The sequence below is a fragment of the Branchiostoma belcheri genome, unplaced genomic scaffold, assembly GCF_001625305.1.
Source record: "Branchiostoma belcheri isolate BF01 breed outbred unplaced genomic scaffold, Haploidv18h27 scaffold111, whole genome shotgun sequence".
In the NCBI taxonomy this organism is placed as follows: Eukaryota; Metazoa; Chordata; class Leptocardii; order Amphioxiformes; family Branchiostomatidae; genus Branchiostoma; species Branchiostoma belcheri.
In genome coordinates, this window is record NW_017802503.1 from 711,818 (window position 1) to 736,616 (window position 24,799).

The 24,799-nt window shown below is 41.9% G+C and overlaps 1 protein-coding gene across 2 annotated transcripts in view; it reads left to right on the forward strand.

Moving 5' to 3' along the window:
- LOC109487732 (mucin-5AC-like) overlaps window positions 1-24,799 on the forward strand; it is a 38,164-nt gene that overhangs the window by 7,484 nt on the left and 5,881 nt on the right. The window contains exons 2-5 of one of the 2 annotated variants that reach the window (XM_019791794.1): window positions 6,781-7,553; window positions 15,642-15,869; window positions 19,853-19,945; window positions 22,468-22,654. In XM_019791794.1, coding sequence (XP_019647353.1) covers window positions 6,781-7,553; window positions 15,642-15,869; window positions 19,853-19,945; window positions 22,468-22,654 — 1,281 coding nt within the window. The remainder of the gene's footprint in view (window positions 1-6,780; window positions 7,554-15,641; window positions 15,870-19,852; window positions 19,946-22,467; window positions 22,655-24,799) is intronic. The other variant, XM_019791802.1, reaches the window with a different exon arrangement.

The following is a 24,799-nucleotide window of genomic DNA, read 5'->3' on the forward strand; positions in this document are numbered from 1 at the left end:
GGTAATTTATCATCCCCCTGACAGGTTCTCCATATAGGCGGACACATGTCCCAGCGGGAACGGACTTTCTCCGTGACAAATATGTCAGATTTGTTTTTAATGATTCTTCTACGGGATGACCTTTCTCAGGATAGGTAAAAAAAGATACTAGTGCCCTCTTGCAAATTTGGTTATCGAAAGATCTCGAAAGATCAAAAGGTCTTGCCTGTCAAGTTTTATGATTGGGCACCGTGAGAATTCGGCTGGAGGTAACTTACAGTTGCGCAAATGTGTATGTGTATGATTTTGGGACTTATATTTTTACATACAGTTTTATATATGAATGAATGAATGAATGAATGAATGAATGAATGAATGAATGAATGAATGAATGAATGAATGAATGAATGAATGAATGAATGAATGAATGAATGAATGAATGAATGAATGAATGATCTTTATTGTACAAAAATGTATAGTGACTCCTGTCATTGGGTCAATAAAATCTAGATTATTTCCTATAACGTCTAAAACATGGACAGAGCCTTTATTTTTTACAACTTCCTCGTCCATTTGCATCTGTGCAACACTATCAGTATCCACGTACTTACGTATTTACGTATGTTAATCCTGTGGTCAGGAAATGCTTTGAGAGATAACATTAGTCTGAGGTTAGCTTTGACGTATTACCCCCTGACTGGTAAAACAACTTTGTGACCCCGCAGAATTTATGCCATCTCTCAGCGCTACTCTGGTGGTCTCCCTCTAAATCTTTTAGTATAAACCTTTACGGAATGGCGCCCTGTCTTCCCTCCCCTCCCCTGATATTAGCCTCTACCATGCTTCGGGAGCGGCTGGAAAGAGTAGAATTATTGGTCAAATAGAGAGATAATATGCCGGGGGAGTTGGTCCGCCAGAAAATTCATTTTGCCTCTAAATGTACTCTCTAGCGGACCAACTCTCTTGGCATGTTATCTCTCTATTTGGCCAATTTCTACTCTTTCCAGCCTCCTCCCGAAGCCTGGTAGAGGCTAACAAAATTTAGCTGTCTCGTTACTGAAAAGGATGTCTGAGATCCTTGTCGACGTTTGTTTTTGTCACAGCTTGAAAATCTTACGTACGTCATCAATATCGTATGACGAAGAATGTTACCGTGCCGTACACGTTACCTACACAAGTTCTGAATGACTCGTTTATCAATGACAAGGTGGAAAAATTGCAGCCTCTACCAGGCTTCGGGAGGAGGCTTAAAAGTCTTCGGGAGGAGGCTTTAATAAAAGGGTAGAAATTGGCCAAATAGAGATAACACTTGGCTAATTTCTACCCTTCCCAGCCTCCTCCCGACGCCTGGTAGAGGCTACAATTTTTTCACCTTGTCCGTCGGCCTTCATCACGGATTTGACCCACTTTTCTGACTAAGACACACAGCTCTGTAAACAAGGTCTGTATAAAGTTGAAGCGGCCTTGTGCGTCCTCGCACGGTGATGATGAGTTGTGTTTAGACAGCCTGGTGTGAGAATAACGAAGACAGTACTGGGTATTGTCAAGGTTCCGTGCTGTTGGCGTGCAGACGTATATCTTCAGTGTCCCTTACTTTGATCTCCAATGTCTTTGATGTTTGAGACGATACAGGTAAGGAGTGTAGACGAACTTGCAATGTCTTCTCAAGCGTCATAAAGCTTAATTCCTTAATTGTATCCCAATGAAAAATTACGTTGAGCACTGAAACAATAGAGGTTATTTTGGTACACCTTCCCATGAAAGTTTCATGATATAGTATAGTATGTCTTGTAAAATTTCACAGAAGCGTGCATCAAAATCAGAACTGATTTTATGTCGCGGTAGCTTGGCCTGTGAGAAATTACCTGTTCGACTAGCTTTTCTAGCTTCCATATAGCCTGAAATCTCACAAAACTTGCCAAAAAGTCACAAAACAATGCTTTATCGCACGTACATCCTTCAGACATCTTTTCTTGTGAACACCCTCGCTTCAACACAAATGTTTTTCTGTCGGCATACTTACTTACTAACTTGGGCCCTTGGCCCAGTGCGCGGAGCATAGGCCACCAATGATCCTCTTCCATCCAGCTCGTTTCTTGGCTTCCCTTTGGACATCCTCCCAGCGCATGCCGACATAAGGGATCCTCAAAACACTAGGAGGAATATCAAGGAGCAAACCTAGTACTTGACATCCCGAGGCATGTAGACAGAAGGCATTGCCAATGTAAACCACAGCATGGTGTCACAAATTGACAAAACAACGCTTTATCTTACCTACATCCTTCAGATATATTTTCTTGTGAGCACCCTGGCTTTGACACAACTCTTTTACTGTGGCGTAAGGGAACTTCCAAAACACTAGGAGGAATATCAAGAGGCAAACCTAGTACTTGACATCCCGAGGCACGTAGACAGAAGGCATTGCCAACGTAAACCACAGTCTAGTGTTTGTGTTTCCCATTTGTTCTTCGTTAGGGGATAAACTTGAACCTCTAAAGCGTAAGAACATTATCGAGGCTGTCCGTTGCGGTTAGAGACCTGCACTTGAACTTCCCTAGCCTTTAAAGTGCACCGAGCTCTTAATCTGAAGCCAGACATCTTTCTTAAGTAGTCTAAAGAAAGGCGAAGTAAACTACAAAGAAATGACACAGCTGTTGTTGCCACAGAGGCTCATGTACTTGACCGAAGGTACCAGTGTTCTAGCCAGGATTTTTTCATAGCATAGGGGTCAGGTGCAGAAGAGTAACTTTCGTGGCGCACATCGCGCACTGAGCCGAAATATTTTGAAACTCATAACCCCCTGAGACACTTTTTCTTGTTTAATGAGGAACAGATTTTGGTTTTCCCATTGCTATAGCTTCAATCTAAAGTTATTCATTCTAAAGTTATATTTTCATTTTTTGGCAAGATTTATGAAGGTTCTCCCTCCCAAAACACCCCTATGCTGGTTGAAAGACAGCATAGGGGTCAAATTATAGCATAGGGGGTCAAAATCATAGCATAGGGGGCCCCTATGCTAAAAAAAGGCCTGGCTAGAATACTGGGTACCATTGTGGTAAAATGTACGCTGACGTCTCGAGGATATGTTGAGGTTAGGCACGTGTCGTCTTACGTGAGAGAATTCTGTAGTTTCCTCTCAGATGGAAATACGACATTCATCGGAGACGAATAGAAGACATGAGGTCGCCAGAAACGTCTCTCTTGGCCTTCAGACATCTCCACATCAGGGGAACAGTGCGAGGTTTTCCTGCAGTGTCCCTGACAGAGTCAAGACCACTTCTGTATCGGTATCAGTATAGCCGGTATGACCGCCCTTGACTTCGGCGTAATACACCGGCTTCGCAGGCACGCGGCGTGGCGGCAGCTAGCTATATCACACCGAACGGCTTGTTACACTCAATCTTTGCACATCTAATTACCGGAGTTGTTGAAACCTTTCTAGTCATGATGCCCCAACTGTGCCTGGTGGCAACGAATTCCACTCTGTGATAGTTCTTGGGAAATGCGAGTTTTTGAACACCTCAATTCTTGGTTGATAACTGATGTTTGAAGGCATGACTGATTCTTGTTCTTTTTTTGGGCTGGGCTCTTATCGTAGCGGCACTTCAGCGTCGTTGGAGGATCCGCACGTGCGGAGAGCCACAGACGCACCTAATCTCCAGGCAGATCCCTTTCGGTGGCGAGACAGTATCCATTAGCTAGAGGAGTTTGTATAGCCTGGGTGCCAACCCCATAGCACACTGGACACAAAATATCTCAGTGAGGCTCACTGAGATACTTTGTGTCTAGTGTGCTTTGGGTCTGGCATCCAGGCTAAGTTTGTACGGCCACCGGTGGCTAATGGACACTCCTCTGGCCAATGGATAAGTAGTTTGCGTTGCCACCGTATGATCTGCTTGGAGATTAGGCGCACCTGCAACGCGCCAGAAGTTATCAAACAGGAAGTCCAGGATCGTTCTCAGGAATGTCTGAGGACCCTGAGCGAGTCGTGAGCCGAATTCTCTCGTGATTTGCCGGCAGAATGTTGATACGTACGCGGCCATACGTGTGCGCCTGCTGCGTTCTTCTACAAGGTCATTACCATAAGGAGAGCCTTCAGTTTTGTCCTGCATTTCGTGACACCAAAGGAAGTAGAACAGCCAGTGAAAAATACAGTTTTAACTCTTAATCTTTGTGGGACTGTCAACGTTAAGATGTTTGTCAAAGGGGCCACGCCCAAGGGAACATGACGAAGGCAACCTACTAGATTCCACGTTCGTTAGAACCGGTTATATGAATATTGGCTGAAATCGGTTTCTGCAACATAGGTTTGGAATTGTGTTCATAGGTAATAGTCAACAGACGGTCATGTCTACATTTGTAACTAGATTCCTATTGCTGGTGTCAATATCTTATTAGAAACAGCTACTACATTTTAGGCAGCTACTACATTACAGTATCTTGCTCTAATTTATCCAGAAATGCAATGAGGTTTCCTCATTACTCATATAGGGTAAGGTATGGATGACAACTATATACTACTGCACTATATTGACCAGAAGCCTATTGAAATTTATAAATGCAATGTAGTAGACAGAGAGCTCCACGTGTCTTCTGCATCGGCCGAATATGGACCTATGCTAGGCTTTCATCATTCCGATTGAGGCGCAGTAATTATTCTACTACTTAATAAAATGTTACGACCTTATTATGAGGATTTAGCGAGTGTATTTCTCTGGGCTTTCCAACATTCTTTCAGCTTGCTGATTGACTCCTATTAAGAGGTTGATCTCAACGACTTCGGCGATCTTTGATTCAGTGCATACAGGCGGTTTTAAGTTACACTGATTTCCTTCCCTAATTGCAAAGAACAACTAACCACAGTCCAATTTGCAACTGCAACTAATGGTGGAAAGATAAGGACCTTACCCCCCCCAGTGCACTTCATTGAGTTCGTTAAGTTTGATTGGTTTTGCGGTGTTTGCCAATATTGGTGGAACAGTTTACTTAATGGATGGTGTACTGCAACTAATTGAATCAAAGTAATATCAGACTTACGTCGGTGAAGGTTAGACATCCAGGTAATAAGATACGCCAGAAAGCGGTTAATTGACAAGCAACTGGATATGATTTTGGGAACGGTCAGACGTTTATTTCAGCTAGTATTCACTAGCTTTCGTCAGTGACTGTGAGACCAGGGAACGCCTGACCGTTTCCAAATTCATATCCAGTTGCTTTTTGGTGTATATCTAATATCAGACTTGAAGGAAGGTTAGCAATTACTGGTTGCAGGGTTTGATTTGTAGCAGTGGCCCTGATGTGTTGCTGCCCTGCGATAAGACGAATGTAAGGTTAGAACTTAGACGGACGAAGATGTCATCTGGTTAACATTGGCCTTCATGAACCCAAATTGATTCCATTAGAGACAATGGAATGGCGTTAGAACTTGACCTTGTTTTGGTGGTCTAGCATGTCGGGAGAGGAAGGTTTGGGAAGATTGCATTAACAGACGAGAACCAGCCGGCTGTGTTATTACACAACCGCCACCCTTGTTGCTTAGTCACCCAACTTAACAAACAAAACCTATTCCATCAGGGGACTGGGCTGTTTCCCTCACCACCTTAGTCAGCGGCTCCTGGGCGGCACTGCGGGAACTGATAGATCGTTCTGCAGTTGAACCCTACAGAAGACCAACCATTTGGCCACTGTTATCATGACAGATGTTAGCTGTTTGCTGACGGGAAAGTTTTATCGCCGAAGGTAGATTTACTTTAGTTCCTTGAACCCACTACTTCAAATGTCTCATGACGGATGCAGTTGAAACCTTTGCTTTGGGATAGGAATCTACCGGTAAGCTGAGGAAAGCAAAGGTTGAGGCTTTTCTTGAGTGTGTTGTTCGTACACATGTGTTGCCTGGTGATGATGGTCTTGGATTACCGCTCACTATAGCTAGATGAGACTTGTTACTTAAGAAGTGTCCAAGATGATCATGACCTGAGCGGATCTGGCCTGAAGCAGTTCAAGACTCTAACATCTTGAACAAATACACTTGGAAGGATCTGAAGTCGCAGCTGTGTGGATCATCACTGTAGTGTGAGAAACTGCCAGGAGGACACAGACAGGAAAAATCAGTCAGGCAAATTTGTAACACAACGATATGACTCATCCTACAACTCGCCCTTGGCGTTCCTCCAGCAACCTCTCGGCATGTGGGAGGAGGCAGCTTAAAGATAACAAATGGTTGTCTGAGTTCTTTTAATCCACTGCTGTTATAGCAGCATCACTGGTACTCTTCACCTACCTGACAACTCCCATTTATGGATGTTAAAAGAATAGACGAGTGTGTGTCTGTGTGTGTGTGTGGTCACTGAGTCAGAGGTGCTTGCCAACCTCATTGCGTGATCTGCACATATTCTTCTTATCAGGTTGTTGTATCAAATACGAGAAAAATAGACAAGAACAAAGTGTCTATGCACTTCTATTTATATCAACAGTACCACATATCAATGACTAAATAAAATAAAAACGTGCACTGACCCAATGTCGTAAGTACAAATCGTGCTAGATTATCTAGTATATGAGACATTGGCTCTTTCTCCATGTCCCAATCTGTTATATGTAGACAAAGACTTTGGTTTACTGCAACACGGAAGTATCATCATTGTAGCAGAGCTACAGGTTCTATGATATGCTAATAAATATACCAAGTTACCATCATAATCTCGTCTGACACTCACGATTTTAGCTTCCCTTTTCATTTATTTTATTTATTTCAAATTAGATCTTTCCCATTAAAATGTATGTTTGTTACGTACTCTCCAGGTCACACCCATGCACAAACTACGGCGGCGTCGAGCCCTCTGCCCGACCTGGCCAGCCCCTCACAGCCGGTGGACACATCGCCACAGGACGCAGAGGACACAACACAGCTCCAAGCAACCACCGAGTTCTACTCATCTGAGGCCTCGGCCACCGAAACACAGCCGGGGGCACCCTCGGCTAGCGGAACAGCCACAGACCCAGGGATTCAAGCTGTGACGACCGCCTCAGAAGCTGTCGCGGCTGACAATGTTACCGTTCTCGCAGCAGGTGCAACAACAACTGTGTTGGCAGCAACAACGGAAGCAGGGTCCACCGTTGCAAGAACAGCTACAGAGCAACAGGTGGCAGATAATGATACCACTGCTGCACCTGTCGCGGTGGGAGTATCTACCGTGACATCAGGGCCTAGTGTAGTAGATACCAGCACCGTACAAATGATGGCAACGACTGAAGAGGTGTTGGAAACAGGGTTTGAGGACCTTGTTCCCGGAACCGACGAGCAGCCAGATTCTTCAGGTGTGACCAAAATGCCGGAGACTACTACAACTCCTCCACCAGTCGTGGTGATGGGGAACACCACAGTCGCCTCAACTGCTGTGCCTGGAAACGTGACAGAAAATGCCACACGAGCTGCCTTTCTACCCTTTATACCCCGTACAACATCCCGCCCTGTTGTGTCTACACGAGCGAGCACAGAGGAGCCAGCGGTGTCTACAACACTCAGGCTCACCACACAGAGCGTGCCGCGCACGACAACGGAGGACCTGTCCAGGGTGAGTGATGGATTTTCTAGAAGCGAAAACACTTCTTAAAAAAAACACTTCCTTTAACCAGAAAAGCTTCCCCTTACAGGATGTTGGCGGTAAATAGAGTGATGGTAATCACGAATCGTGAAGTGGTCAACATGACGGAGACACGAGAGAAGTACTCCCCCCTGGTTCCGGTTGTTGGCCTGTGTCCAACCTCTTCTTCTAGACCACACCTAAACACGACTAACACCGGATAATCTCCATCCTTAGTCGGTGTCAATACACTTTGACTCAGCGAAAACAGCCTGTAGCAACTGTGCTCTAATGTCATGGTTTGCCAAACGGTAAAACGTAACATTGTTCCTCCAGGATTTATTCAGTATAAACATATATGCGTAGATATTTGGTAGAGCATATACTGAGAGATGTTGTTACTATTGCGGTATGATTGTGGCTTACAAATAGCCTCCTGTGCAGGCTCCGGGCGGTTGGGAATTTTTTAGAGAATTGTTTTGTAGAGTTTTAAACGCGTTCTTTTAACAGCCGGCCATCCTACAAATAACAACCGAGAGAAGGTTGCGGAATGCAAAAAAAGTTTTCAAAATGTTTGAATTATAAACCTGGACTAAATGCAAGGAGCGGCCGTTAAGACGCTAGAAAGATGTTCTTGCACTTAGTCTACTGTGGGGTGAAATATCAGTCTATTACAGCAGTACTGACTACACATTGATGGGCTTGTAGCCAACAGGCCAGGGCTTTTAGCGCCTTCAGTGAAGATTGGAATGGATGTGCGCGGGTCAGTGACTCAGCATACATTATGTTTTGCTGCCAACGAAACGTTGTGACGACAACAGGAACGCACCAGGTTCCAATTTCCTCAAAGCATCCAAATGCGATCTCAGAGCAGCAAAACTGTAAATATTCCGAAGAATGCAATCTTTATGATATTGAAACATACTGATTCACATTAACACATTTCAAACAGTTGAGTATGTAATATTTGGGGTATTTTTTTTCAAAACTGCAAAAACAAGCCCAAAGATGATTCCTATATTTTCTGGGTGGTACCTTAAAATCAGCCAAAAGCCCTGGCTTCCATTAAGTATTTTTTCCATCAGAATTTTGGGAATTTTTGCTCCATGAGGGACAATATACATTGGGATAGTGTGTTTTCAACTCAGTATGTAGATAAATTACTCGAAGATTGGCTTTGAAATATCTGGTTTCCAAACCCTAAAATCTGCACTGGATGCCTTTAATGTCTTCGCCATGGTATATATGAATATATCTACCAATTCTCGCAACTGTCTCGGATGTTACGTCTTGTTATAACAGGGGCCATGTACGCCATAAAGCGTGAAGGTACGAGGTTGGTCGGGCGATTTCACCTTATTCTGGAAGAAGCAATGGACCTTTTAAAATGGCAGTTGGAAAATGGTTCAAGATCCATTAGATAGGCGCCAGATGCTCCCCATGGAATTCAAATTCTTGAGAATTCGACAGTTCTTAGAAATTGGTGTCAAATTTCCTCGTGGTAACCGGGGCGGTGTCGCTACTAATGGATTTCTGGTGTACCGCAGTGCATTTCTGTGACATCCCCTGGGGAATATTGTGAAAATGTCAGTTCTTGGCGTCCTCATTCTAGTTCCCCCCTTTCGGCCCACATTTTACATCCCTGGCCTGAAGATAGGTTGTAATGCTGGTAGCAGAATGCCAAAATCCATTCCAAAGGACAAGAAGAAAATGGGAAAGAACGCAAATGAAGACTCTATTATTCACCATGCCAATAAAAAATTGTTCAACCTTCATGACCGCCTAGATTTTATAATGAAGGCAACTTTTTTTTGCCAAACTTTTTTTATGCGCACGCTCGCATCAGTTTGGGGGTTCCCAGATGATGCCATCCATATAATCAAATCAACATGGCCTTAATAGAAAAGATGAGTCATCACATTAGTCCATCCGGTAGGGGGATAAAATCTGGTTGATTACCCTGTGCATGGTAGCTAGCCAATAATGATAAGCGATAAGCACACCAACCGTATCTTGACCCTCGAAAATGGTAGGCCGTCTGACGCGTAGTAGCAAATACTCGCAATAGATTCAAACGCAATCAAATGAATGTTAAGCTATGACTATGAGTTTTGATATGTAATTAATTTCTATCCTTAAGAGGTATCAATGTCTTGTATGTAAGAATTACTGACGAGTATAATGGACAAACTGTAAATACCTAAAAGTTGTAGTATAAATCGAGCACAACGGACAAATTGTAAATATTTACGAAATCCAGACATAAGTCACAGACAAAGTTTCAAAGTAAGGTCTCTTCACAGTCACAGAAGGCATGTATTGAAATTCATCGCCAGGATAAGAATGGAAAACATATAACAGAATTTTTGGTATCTGAAAGTCTTCGAAAACAACCACCCTGCCTTGTCACAGTAGTTGGGTTCTGGCCACCTGTTGACGATTCCCAGGCTGTTAACAGTGTTTATTGGAACAGTCTGCCTGGTGCGCCCCTGAGATGACAACCATTTAAAATATTTGGAGCACAGATAAAGTAAAAAATGGTGTCAATGGAGAGAAATTTGCTCGAGGCAAATTCACGGATGCTACCAATTATCAGTGTTACGTTTCATGTTTTCTTGAGAGGTGGTTATGCAGTATGAGTCTAGTTATATGTACTTTGCGCCAGCTGTTGTAGAAAGTAAGCATCTTGTTTACGTTGGCTTTCATTACTCTCCAAGCAGAGGTTTGAGTTTTGGCTTATTTTTGCTTGTTTTTAGGCTTTTTATGGGGGTTTCTCGAGTTTTTGCACTGGTTGGCGTAACAAAAATTCCAATGCATAAAAGAAATCCCTATAAAAAGCCAAAAAAGGAGCCAAAACCCAAACCTCTGCTTGCAGAGTAACCTTTCATAAGACAACCACTAAAACGTTCCAAAATAGTTTTTTTTAATGAATCATATGTGGAAAGTCGCCATCATAACGGGTGTGGCAAGCGGGGCTCCTCAACTGTCAACTACAGATAGCGTTGTTGATCTTATAAATTCTTAAGGTCACTTGTTGCTCATCGTTCAAGTTTGTGAAATATTTCTGAATCCCCAGGGCTGGTCTGAACCACGGACAGACATGTGCCACACTCACTAATGGTTACAGATGAGATGATGTCACATCGTTAGCGATGCTGGTTCAATGTCACCAAGCACGTTCTGAGTTGAGTGGGCACCACAATGTATAATGGACTGGGTCGAGGGTAAATCATTTGGATCATACGGTACGCAAACTCTTCCAAAACCAGATTTCAACCTGATGGGGGCAAAACCTGTATTACTGTCATGGCAAACCATTTTGCTCACGTTCTTGAAAACAACAACTCTCCTTGGACAAACCAAACATCATAACAATGTGACGATCGGCTGCTTGTTCCTTACGCATGTTTGTGGTAGTAAAACTTCCAGACCCTTTGAATTTGCTAAAGATGCAGTGCCATCTGCTAGCTAGTCCTGGAGGCAGAAAAAAGTGCTGTATGTTGTGTAAGGTCAAACTTCAGCAAGATGAGACAAACTTGATTGATGGTCAGATACTAGTGGCAATTTATCTCTTTGATTGATTGAGTGAATCAAAATTAAAAGTTCAAAATTCTTAACGGCATTGGTGGACAAAACTCACCAAGTGAGAAGTACAAGGAATGTGGGATACTGTCTTGTTTAGATTAGACCGGGCAGCTGTTGAAGAGACCACCAAATGAACCTTCACGTCCTTTACGTAGCCACAACAAGTGTTCCCCAACAGGCGTGCTGGAGAAATAAACATCTTCGGAGGATGGCAGCCATCCCAACGGGAGGAATTCTCTTCTGTCAGGCCATGTTGATTTGATTATATGGATGACATCCGCGCGCGCATGAGTTTTCAGCCATTTCAAAAAAAAAAAAAGTTTTCAAGCATACTGTAAATCGCACAAAACAGTTGCAAAATGAGCAAATATATACCGTAAGTTTAAAAAAAGAATCGGAAAATGATACCAATGTCGTAGAAAGTCAAACTCAAACAAAAGAGACGAAAATGTAAAGAAATGAATTTGAAGAGTTGATTATTTGCCATACCATACCCTGTGTCATTTGTTCAACCTTCATGACCACGTAGATTTCATAATGATAGCAACTTTTTTTTGCTAAACTTTTTTTTTATTCGCACGCTCGCATCAGTTTTGGGGTTCCCAGAGGATGTCATCCATATAATCAAATCAACATGGCTTGACAGTTGAAAAAAAAAAGGATGCGTAAATTGAGTCAAAACAGGCTGAAGAAAACTGATCTTTAAGCAGATCATACGGTGGCAAGGCAGTATCCATTGGCCAGAGGAGTGTCCATAAGCCACCAAAGTGGAGATTAGATGAAAACCACAATTGTGAAGATAATTATCCTTAAGTTCGTGGTCATTAGAGAGGTATTGGTAACGGAATGAGAAAAAGAAGAAATCGAAACAATCTGGTATGACAGACACCAAAAGTAATAAAGTACAGTATGGGTGCTGAGGCCTCCTTGTGTTTCAATAGCCAGGGTAGAAATAAATACCATTCAATGATGATCGACAAATGCATTGAGTATGTGCTTTATGTGCTTTATTAAACTCCATTAGCGACACACAAGACATACAAAATCAAGTACGTTTTGAACTCAACGACGTAGTGAATCCCATTGACGATACATTAGTTGGCCAAACACATCCATAACCACAGCACGTTCTAAGATCCTCCAGAAGCCTTATAATCCTTGTAAGCAGACATATCCCCGAGGTTTGAAGTGTTAAAACAAATGTATTCAGGGTATGGCTACATCTCTACGGGCGGCCTTCCGTTATAGTGATGGACACAGATGAGCTACAAGTAGCCGCACATTTGTGGGCATTACGGGCCGTTTAGCTATACCGCCATGTAGGTCTGTTAGCCTGGGTGCCAGACGCTGGCGTTTCAGAAGCGATAGATTTTTTGGGGGGAAATCCTGATGTCCGCTACAAGAGTATCCAGTGCTATCCACCCACACCCTTTTATAATATCTTTCACATAGCGAGGAGATAATTAGAGCCAGGGTGCCAAAAAGGGGTTCGCGGGGCATCTAGCTTCTCTGGCCAAAGGGATTACTAGTATCATTTTTTTTATTCAAACAACAAGAACATACGAGATGGCGACGAACTCAACTTCCTTAGAACTTATAATATTATCGCCGCCATCTACACAAAGTAATTAAACAGAGATATGATGATAAATAAATATAATTCAATAAGCGTAAGTCCCAACCCCTATCCCTTAGAATTACTGATAGTATCACTTACTCGCGGAAGGGGCTGGCACCCAGGCTAAGGCCTGTAAGAATGCCGAAGGTATACCACCGAATAGCAGCAGCACAAGGACATGTCAGCGGGCCTGCCTGCAGGAATGCGGGGAATGGCTGGTGATACGCCCGTACCGCGGCCTCGCGCCACGCCGGTCTGACCTGGGGCGTCCCGAGGGGATTCATTAGTATGGGAGACTGGCAATATTTTAACCACCGTAATCCTTACCTCGCCTTCATCAAGGCTTTGAAGTTACATATTGATTTGAACACGATGGAGAAATATTATAGCCTTGTATGGGTCCTGTTCTGTGTATAGAAGAATCGCAATGTACAATGTACTATAGTAGGTACAACTTGTATATTAACTACCGTAATCCTTAACTCGCCTTCAGCAAGGCTTTGAAGTTACATATTGATTTGAACACGATGGAGAAATATTATGTTCATCTTACGTGAAAACATACTACTATGAGGGTCTGCATGGGGGGGGGGGTCATTACGAATTACCGCCGAGTGGCAATATTTTAACCACCGTAATCCTTACCTCGCCTTCAGCAAGGCTTTGAAGTTACATATTGATTTGAACATAATGGAGAAATATTGTAGCTCTGTGTGTTCATCTTACATGGAAGCAAAAATTGTATACTACTAATCTATGAGGGTCTGTATGGGGGGGGGGTTGTTCGTCCCTCATGGTCGAGGATGACCAACGAATTACGCAAAATTTTGTGACCGATTCTCAGAGCTGATTATGAACAGTTACGCGTTACAGCTAATGACAGTAATGTAATGATTACGAATTACGATGATTTTGGGCGGCTGCCTACGGATTACGAAGACTGGCATGCAGGCCCTCTAAAAATTAGTATGTACAACTTACTTAGCAGTCTTCGGCATTCAATGCACTGCGGCGAACAGCAATGACCTTTAATTCGACTTAGATTATGATCAATGATTACATGTACACGTAGTTGCACCTGTACGATACTGGAATAATTAAGTGAGTTCGCTGAATTGCTCAGTCAAACTGAAACGACAACACACAATGCCAACTTCGAAGACGGGACCATTTCCAAAAAGATTTGTGTTTCATATAAAATACACATCCCTGAAGGAATAACTCCAGACTGCAGGACTCCGTATGTCAACAGGGGCCGAAGTGTCTGGAGTCCCTGTATGTCATGAACCGGTCCCTCTGAAAGTTCGCATAAACAAACTGGACAAGTCTCGGCTTGATAGAGTACTAGCAGACAGGCTTACGTTGTTTGTAGAAAAAGCATATAGACTGTAATAACTCATGTATCATCCTTCGGAGGCGACCTTTGCCTGAACGTACATGTAAGTGAACGTTGATACGTGAAGTGCTGTGATGCATATTCTAGTTATCTGCATCTCTTTGGTCCAAAGGCTCTCACTCAATGATGCTCCTACATCGGTCTCCTGTTATCTATCTATCTATCTAATAATAGTGGGGGTTATAGGCGCTACCAACGGATCCGTCTGATGGGTCTAGACCTTTTAGCCGAATGGTTAAAGCGCCGGGGTCTGAACTGGTGCCTGGGTTTGGCGTGGGTTCGATCCCCGGCCCGGGACCAGGAGTGTCTTTCTGTTTCTACTCTCCTAATTCTTACAGTTACTTCACAACCCTTCTACACCTTAACCGCGTCTTTAAATTTGTAGGGAACAACCCCATTCATTTCGGTATCTATCACAGTATCTATCAGTCACTGGGATAGCCTGGATGCCAGACCCATAGCACACTGGCCCAAAGTTTTCCTGGTCACTGGAAAATTTTGGGCCAGTGTGGTATGGGCCTGGCATCCAGGCTATCACTGGGAAAACGTTTTTACAAGATCATCAAACATCAAGTTATTCCAAACTAGCTCAGTGATACTGTTGATACAGTTCCCCCATCACGTCCTAGAGGCACCGGTAAGATTTTATGTCAAGATCGTTCCACCAAAGCTTGGTCTGGGCCTCAGAACACAAATAAACACCCTGCTGGGAGGTGATGGAGAGATTTAAGCTACACCTAAAATTTGTTTTCGTAGTCCCGGCTAATGTGAGAAAGGATATCCCGATACCGCCGATCTCATCCAACAGACTTGATGGATAACACGTACATATCACTGAAATGGTGAAGAGGTTAAAAGTACCAAGATGTCGAGTGAAACGCCTCAACTAATCTTAAACTTTCTGTAATCTTAGAAATAATGGATGCATTTCAGCATCCTACACAATATGTACTTTAAAACATTTGTAGACATTTCCAGGATTTACGATATATTTTGCAATGACGTGAAGTGGATTTGTGACGGCAGTCAACTGCTATCAATTTCTTTGCCACATTTTTATGGGGGCACTTTTGTTGTATTTCTGTGGTTTCTCACTTTCTGTTGGTGGGGGTGTATGACAGTACTAGAATTACACACTTAAAAAGTAGAGCACTGAATCTCTTCACATCTTTCACTATATCTATTATATTCGTTTGAGTCATTCCATGAAATGTGTTCCATCATCATTCTATGTTAACTTGTATACTAAACGTAATAATGATAATCTTTTGTTTCATTTGTCTACCTTTGAATATTGTTCTCTTAGTTGTGGCAGGTCGCTTGACAAGCCACAAAAGTAGTTTTAACCTTTTCAGAACACATCTGTGATTTATTCTAAGTCAATGAGAAATGTTGTTAACGTTTCTGTGTGTTAATGAGTTGCATGGTCTTTACTAATACTTACGTTATATTCCTCTACAATAACCCATTAATTGGCCAGGCCGTTCCGGTGGCACCACCTCAGACGACCACAGGCCCACCCACTACTACAGATCATAGACCAATGATAACAACAACAAGAACAACTTCAGTAGCAGCAACAACAACAGTAGCAGCATCAACAACAACAACAACAACTATAACAACACCAACAACACAAACATCAACACCAATGCCAACAACAGTGTCAACTCCTCGCGTTGTTCGAGGACCGACATTTCCACCCCAGGTAGTATTACTCCACAGCCGACACTCTTGCACTACAGACTGCACAGTTACCTGGGTTAAGGCCACAGCTTATGATGTTTATCCGCCATGTTTCCTTCAAGTATATCAAATATTATTAATCTCCAAGTACATTCCAACCACAGAACTGGAAGGTAAGTCAATGATCATACATGAATTTACAGCACTGATCATCATCGTGCATTGCTTGATGTCCTCATTGTATTTTTTTTTGCAAATGTGCTTCGATTTTACATATGTATGCTACAATTGCCTCATTTCATTTACACAGCACAATGCTATGATAGTGATACCATTCACCAATTATAGCTACATTTACCGTATCGTAGACTCTATGTGCTCCAATAGCTTTGCGCTATAAGCATTTAATTCACCAACTGCCAATTCTACCTGTCACATATTACCCCATTCCACAGACCCTCCCTAACGTAAAACAAATCAAGATTCAAGATCACTTTATTGAACATTGCAGAGGGAACGCTGAATTACGTCCAATTTTCAACAGGTTTTATAAACAATTCATTACAAACGGTATTTTACATAAGATAGATAGGCAATTTACACTGATTATTGCAATCTACATGTATAACAATAACTTGGAATGGTTAAAACTGGCGCAACACCTCTAAGGTACAAACACTGTAGTGAATATTCAACTGTTAAAAAAGGAATCACATCCATAACCTTGAACTATCGGACGTACCACAAATAAGAAAATCCGCAGTAAGCCGGGTCATCGCGGGCCAGACACATTGACTGGTCTGTCTCCTATGGGAGCGCTCGACGGCAATGTGTCCAACACCTAGTCTCCACCAGACCTCTTTTGCAGGCTGAATAAATAGTAGAAATCGTCCCGAAAAGGGGATACAATTGACCAGAACAGGCAAATTGGACCCTTCCTGGCCGGCCACCTACTCTGGCCAATTATGTCCCCCCTTTTAGGCCGCTTCTATTATTTATTCAGCCTGCAAAAGAAGCCTGGTGGAGACTAAGCAACACCAATCTGTGTGAAGGCAATGGACGGATGGCGTCCGTAGCCAACAGTAATAAGGGTAATGAAGCCAGCGCAGTCGCAAAATCAATCTACTGATTCATTGATTAAAAATGCCCATTCATCAATCTGGAACTGTGTTGATAACCTGAATAAGACCTGATGCATTTTTTTTTTAAATTTATTTATTGAAACAACAAAGTACAAGACATGGTACAAGACACAGAGGTGGAAACTCTAGCCGAAGCTAATATTAATCACACCACTGACATAGAATACAAATTACAAGTATAAAAATGACAAAACAACAAATGAGCGTTCGTATATACAAAACTAACGGCAATATAAATCATTAGGCAACTGTAAATCGTTGGGTATTAAGTATAAAGGTTTGAGTAAGAATCCGAATTTTTTTCTCAACTTCAAGACGTAAAGGGGCGATGCATTTCTGGCTATAACAAATGCTTCATTCTGCATTTTAAAATTACACTTTTATACTGTAAAAGGTGTGGCTTTAGATTGCATGTCAATTTGCACCTATTGGATGCAATTTCTCAGGCACAGGATTTCCTCCTGGCGAGGCGCCCTGTGGGTGCTGGAAAAGGAAATGGAAAGTAGCCAACTCTTTCAGCAATAACCGATGAGTTGAGCCAAAGACAGGAACCAAGCTATGATGAATTGCAAAATTATTTCCAATGGGAAATATATGCTTCTGGCATCGGCAATTCAGCAAGAATCCACTTGTATTATCTTCATTCCTGAACAAATATCAATTTGATGTAGATTCTTGTACATCGAATATGACATGCCTTTCGCAGCCAAACCAATATTAATAAAAACGTAAAATACGTCCATGATACGCCCCCCAAAAATAGTTCGTGCATATAAACCTGCATTTCTCCTCTGGTCTCTTAGCGTCACAGACGAAAGGTAGTGGATACTACCTGAAACGTCTGACCGTTTCCAAAATCATATCCAGTTGCTTGAGTAACTGTTTTTTGGCGTATCTTATTACCTGGATGTCTAACCTTCATCGACGTAACTCCATGATCAATCATACCTTGTAAATCATGCAGATTAACTACGCAAAACTCTACAGGAAGATATTGATGAACAGATTATAAACGTCTGTGTTTATTCTCGTTAATTGATCTCTGTCTCAGGCTTTCCCTAAGTCGTCATTGCTTTAGACTGCCCACTTGGGAAATCAATTCTGTTTAAATCCGGTCTGATAAAGTCACTTGACGTGGGCATGTAGATTTACGTTCATCCGTACGTATTTGCCATATACTAATAACGCTGTATACGTACATCAATGGCCCTCAAAGTTCCGCATTTTCGTCGTGGCGCAAAGGCGAAGCTGCCAAATATATATATATCTTTCCTAATTTGTACACAATAGTTGCATACTCATGTCCGGTAATGATAATTCATCGGAATTTATCTTTCATGTGTTAGTATAACTAAAACATGAGTGAATAGTTGTCGAAGATGTACGTATTACGTCCACTCTTACGAGCAAGGCAAACTAAAAATGTTTGTATGTTACATATACTGTGAGTTCCAGGAATATCATATATCATATGTTCGGCATAAAAAGAAGTGACTTCTTAAACTTAAAGCAACTAGTAAGAAAGCGGCAAATACATTGACAGATTGAGAAGACTCAAAACGACCCCAACTGGTACCGATGTTGCAGAAAAGGCCGTGACATAGAATTTGTACCTACACTAATTGTGAGCCTAAAGCCACATGTGGTTGTGTTAGGAATTCCTTAAGCGTTACTAGGGACCTGAAAAATGTCAGAACACAGGATGGAAAAACCATATGTATTTCCTTGAATTAAAGCTAATCGCTGTCCGCCCACTCAAAGCAAGCCATAGGTCACAGCTGACAAGCAAACGCAGCAAATGCTTCACTTTATCGGGGTTATGCATTATCGGTCGTGGACTTTAAAAATGTAACAAGTGAAATAGAAAAGTGCAAATGGACAAGTGCAAATTTGGGCAATATCAAACTGTTCCAAATGGTCCCATATCACTGTGTGCTTTTTAACATAATTCATTTTTTACCTTCAAGTTATTTCGGAATAAATGTTTTGGTTGAGTCTTCTTGCAATTTCTTTTTTCAGCTTTGCTAATAGGTCAACCAGCTGCCCTCACATTCACTCATGCTTCAAAGCACAGCAAGCTTGTGATTTTATTTTACCATCTGTTGGTCCTGTACATGTACATGTCAGCTACATACGCTTGTATGTCTTTTTATCTAGTCTATCTGCCCAGGTTGCCATTAACTCTTTGTTTATAGAGGTTGTTAAGGAACCGTGACAACAGGATACATGTTTTAATACACCAGAAACTCCTTTTCTCCAGGGACAACACAAAGTTGATCTTTTGAGGTTTGGGGGGATTAGTGATATGTCAGATTAGCTGGATGGCTAGATGTGAACACTTGCACATTTCTGAACCATCTTATTTTACTTCTCTGTCACATAAATTCCTGCTTTTTCTTTCAGTATTGTTTAATCCAATACTCTCTCTCTCTTTGTGTGTGTGTGTGTTCTTTCAGTTTTGTTTAATCCATTCCTCTCTCTTTGTATGTGAATGTGTGTGTGCAAGGAGGTTATAGCCTCCTTGGTGTGTGTGCGTGCGTGTATGTGTGCGTGTGTGTTTGTGTGTGTGTGTGAGAGCATATGTGTGTGTGTGTGTGTGTGTGTATATGTGTGTGTGTGTGTTTGTATGTATGTGTGTGTGTGCATGCGTGTGTGTGTGTGTATGTGTCCCTGTGTTAAGCACATAGCAGGAGACCTTCAATGTCTCTCCTTTGCTTTTTCTCATCCTATGGTCACCACACTCTGTTATTCTTCCAACACTCACATTGACTGAGACAAGTGATAGGATGAGAGGCAATATACAGAAGCAATAATTTTTAAATGTATATCATGATACTAAAGACATCCATTTATTCCCCCACAGTTGATCCCAAGTAAGAACCAGGCAGACCTGAGCAATGAGGAGTCAGACAACATCGTGACTGTGTTCTTCAACGGCACCAGGTCTAAACTTACTGTGAGTAAAATATTTTCTCAAGATGGTTGACATTTTCTATTCAGAACTGTATGCTTTCCCATTGACTTACATTTCATGGTGCCCATCAAGGCTGGAAAGTAAAGGTGGTCCAATGGCCACTGACCACTAAAATGTAGGCTGGGACAACTAAAAAGACACTTTGGGACATTTTTGGGACAATAGAAAAATAATCAACATCAGAATGTCAGCCCTTCTTTTGTTTATATATCAGGCACACGTCCTGGCTTTTGGATCCGAAAAAATCCCCCTGAATTTCCTGTCTATACTGGTGCAATTATAATGGGCATGGGAAGCAAAATAAAGTCGACTTCAAGTTGAAGTCATACAATACTTAAAAAAAAAACAGGTTGGGACAGTTCATCCTCACTTTGGGGCAATTGAGATTTATTTTTGGGACAGTGCTGGGACAATAGGAAGAAACGTTAATTTTGATCATGAGGCCTGGCCCATGAACTTTCATCATGGCCGTCGATCATCTTTGTTTGCACATAAATCTTCTTGTTATGATTTGTAATCATATCATTCAGCAAACTTCTCAGTTGTCTGTTTATTTATAAACAGGCAAAAGGGACCTTATTGTAGAGTGTTGAGACATTTTTCGATTGCATACATTGTAAACCTAACGTTAGGTGGTAATGGATCTCACCTGTATGATTTTTGTACATCGATTCTCATAGAACTTTTCAATCCTTGGTTTGTTTCTTATGTAAAATCCTTGGTTCAAGTTTATTGCACAATGTTTGTAGAGTTCAAGCATCAAGAGCGAAGTACATGTAAGTAGCCTTTTGGTACTCTCCAAGCAGAGGTTTGCGTTTTGGCTTATTTTTGGTGCGTTTTTACTTTTTTATTGGGGTTTCTTTTTTGTACTTATTTTGTTATGCCCAAAAAAAATTAAGTGCAAGAAAGAAACCCCAATAAAAAAGCCTAAAAACATGCCAAAAAATTAGCCAAAACCCAAACCTCTGCTTGGAGAGTAGCCTTTTGGCTCCAAATTTGTTATAGGGCTAAGCAGCAGGGAGAAGGTTGAAGCCTTCCTAACTTGATGCAAGGTTCTCATGTCCCGGTTGGATTTTTAAGGAATTTGTGGTTATCAGTTCTACTATCACAGTTCTGCTATTGGAGTTGCTCTTTTGATAATGTTATGACATCATTTGATGAAGCCCACCTTTCTAAGTTTGGAAAACACAGATGTGAATCTTTGATAGATACAGGCAGATGTTTCCAGCTGTTTTGATAGTTGTCTTGAAACCCAAGGTTTTACCTACGAAGGTCACATTTGTGATAGATGTAAATGTAGATACCAGCACCCCAGCTTAGTACACTATCAACATGAAAGAGATGTTTGAAATTTTCTTCATCCTTAGTGAATCTACCAGTGGCTTGTACAAGCATCAGGGGCAGGGTTAGGATGGCTTGCACAAGCATTAGGCCTATTTAGGGGCAGGGTTAGGGATTTTAAACACCACCAGACAACTCAGTTGGCACTACCATCAATTTGTCCAAATCTAAGCTGAATTCCTCCCTCATCCTTTTTGGCCATTTTCAGACACTTGTCAATATAACTTCTAAGAAAAACATGACAAAAAAAAAATCATGAGTAACATTTTTGTGCAGGATCCAGATGTAGTCTGGAAATAGCCTCTACCAGGCTTTGGGAGGCGACTGGAAAGAGTAGAAATCGGCCAAATAGAGAGATAACATGCCAAGGGAGTTTGCTGGAGTGGCAAACTGTTCTCTCCAGCAGACCAACTCCCCTGGCATGTTATCTCTCTATTTGGCCGATTTCTACTCTTTCCAGCCGCCTCCCGAAGCCTGGTAGCAGAGGCTAGCCTGGAAATATGGGAACAGCTACTGCACTGTAGTAGTAGATAGTTTTTGTTATCTGATGGACTAGAGATATAACAGTTACTGCAAATTAACTTGATAAACACTGAACAGACACACAGTCCATAGGGAGGGATAGATGACTGGTAAGATAGTGCAGTCCTCACTGAGGAAGATATCATCAAAGATTTCTATGAAAAAAGGACGTGGATGTATAGCACACCCTCTTCTATGCTACGCAAGGTGCTAAACACAATTAAGCCCTTTTTTTGTCCCTAATGCCGCCTTGGGTGGCCAATTGGACCCTCTCTGTCCAACGGATTTGCCTGGCCATTATGATACTGTCTTTTGCCACCCTAGAATCTGCTTGAAGATTAGTCCTTCCAGCTAAAATCTGAAATTCCTTTCTATGAATTGTTTATTTCGGTTCACACCTCGCAGCCATTCGGCTGAATTATGTACAACTTACAAAATGTCTCTGAGAATTTGAAATTAAAGGTGTTACACTCAATACACTGTGAGGTTACGAGTGTTGGAATTAAGTTTTGCGATAAATGATCATTTTCTTTAAACAGTTCAATATTAGGATCAGTCAACAACAGCAATATTGATTAGTTCTAAAATATTGCACACACTTCAGTAAGAGAAATGACATTAAAAGGATTATCTCTTCACAGAGGAACTCATGGATCCTCCAGTATGATGAGACATTCAGAGAGGACCTGTCAGAGATCATCAATGACATCAGTGCCGGGCTGAACGTCCAACCCACCGACGTGATCTACGTGGAACCGACCCCCAAACTCCGGCGGGAAGGGCTGCTGGAGGTCTCCATATTTGTGTATAACAGGACCAGCAGGACAGGTGAGGAGAATAGATAGAAGGACAGAGGCAAATAGAAAGATAGAGGCAAATGGCGGGCTGCCATCAAGCCTCAGTCAGCGTCAGAGTGCAAGCACGTCTATCCCTCGGAAGACGGGGAACAACAGACGATAAACTAGCCTGAGTTTTTTTGAGCGTTGTGACTAATGTCACAACTTAGTCTGGTACCCAGTTTTCTTCAGGCTGGGGTCCAGAGCTGTTCAAGGCTGGACAACAGGCTATGTCTGCGGCCACTCACTCAGTCCTAAAGGAAACATAAACTAACTCCACATAAACTTTACATGATCATTTTTGCAAAATGAACCCCTCACACAATAAAATTACATTATGGGAAATTGATACATAGCTAAAAAGGATGTGCTTGAGGAATAAGTTCAAGAAATATTATTACAGACTTTCAGATAGTATGATCTGGTTTCTTATAAGCAATGCAAGTTATTTCTTGCATCAGTTATACCAATTTGCTGTTCAGTGGTTCACAGCTTAGCCTGAGCTTTGACCAAATCAGAACCACAGAGAGCAGATAACACAGAGACAACAGAGATCCCCACTTCAATTAATGAGGGCTTGCATGGGGGGTAGTGATTATGAATTACGCAAAATTTTCGTTGCCGATTACGATCGTACGAGCTGATTACTACTTAACGCTTTGTGGCTAATGAACTATTACAAATTACGTTCACTTGATTTTTGGGGAGGCTGTCTACGGATTACGAAGACTACAAAGGCCTCAGTGATTATGCCTTACGAAAAAAGGGCATGCAGCCCCCCAGATAACCCTGAGACATCAGAGATCCCCACTCCAATTCATGTGGAGAGCATCACTCACCACTGAACCCCCGGGAAGGCATCTGGGTTATCTTACTAGATAGAAGTTGTGCTGTCTATGGGGACAACAGTAAGCACTGCTAAGGCTCAGGATTTGTCCCAGTCCTTAAAGGTCTTTTTCTCTGATCCCTGTGGCAAAATCGGTGCCATTGTTAACAAACAAAGAGAAATGGGAACAATCAATATTTACAAGGCTTTAAAGAGGGCTGCAGGCACTGAAAATATTGCTTATTGTGTTGGAATCTGTGCCAATCCTTTGCAGACTGTAATTTAAAATCAACTTGGCACGCACAAAATGTAAACAAGTTTGGGAAGTGTATGCTGCAACAATGTATGTCCAAGATACCTCGATGAAGGTAATACGATATGCCAAAAAGGAGTTACGCAAGCAACTGGATATGATTTTGGAAACGGTCAGACGTTTCAGCTAGTATCCACTAGATATCTCCAAGCAGATCTTTCGGTGGCCGCAGAAGACAGAATCAAATTGGCCAGGCAGTATCCATTAGCCAATAATGTCTGGCTAATGGACACTCCTCTGGCCAATGGATACTGCCTTGCCACCGTATAATCTGCTTGGAGATTATGCTCCAAGAGCAACCACACAACATGCAAAATCATTCCCAATGCATTATATCAATAGCTTTATATGAAAGAAGAAAATTCAATGATCCACCTATTGACCTACATATCAAAGTGTATTGGGTTTTCTTTTAGGAATATGATGACCAAAAGTGTCCCATGTGTTTCTAGCACTTAACCAGGACAATCAGGATCGATGTTGTGGGAACTGCAGCAATGTTTTCCCTGTCTAGGGCCACACCAATTTAATTTGTTGGTTCTCGGATTTTTTCAGGAAAAATATGAAGCGACAGGGCGAAAAAAAATAAAAATAAAAACAGATCTAGGCATCCTATTATAGCCCCAAATGCTACGATAGGAGGTATGAAGTCAAAACAAAAGGCTGGTTCAAAATTTAAACAATGAATTTTGAACTTCTAATGATACTACTGCATTGAAAGATGGAATAACTGTAACGACTAGGAAGAAAAGGACTGTTTTCAACTGTTCAGGGCAAAATATGAGCATTTTGCAGGTGATTCTGATTTTTTTTTTTTGCAAATCAGGAAAAAATGAAGAGGCGAATCCGAGAACCAACAAATTAAATTGGTGTGGCCTAGGTTTTTTTTTTGTGATGATGCATAGTGTTAAAGACAAGCTTATCTTTAGAATGAATGTGTTCCATATGAACCTCAATCAATACTGTGACCTGAATACGCGCACAGGGAGCAGCACAGA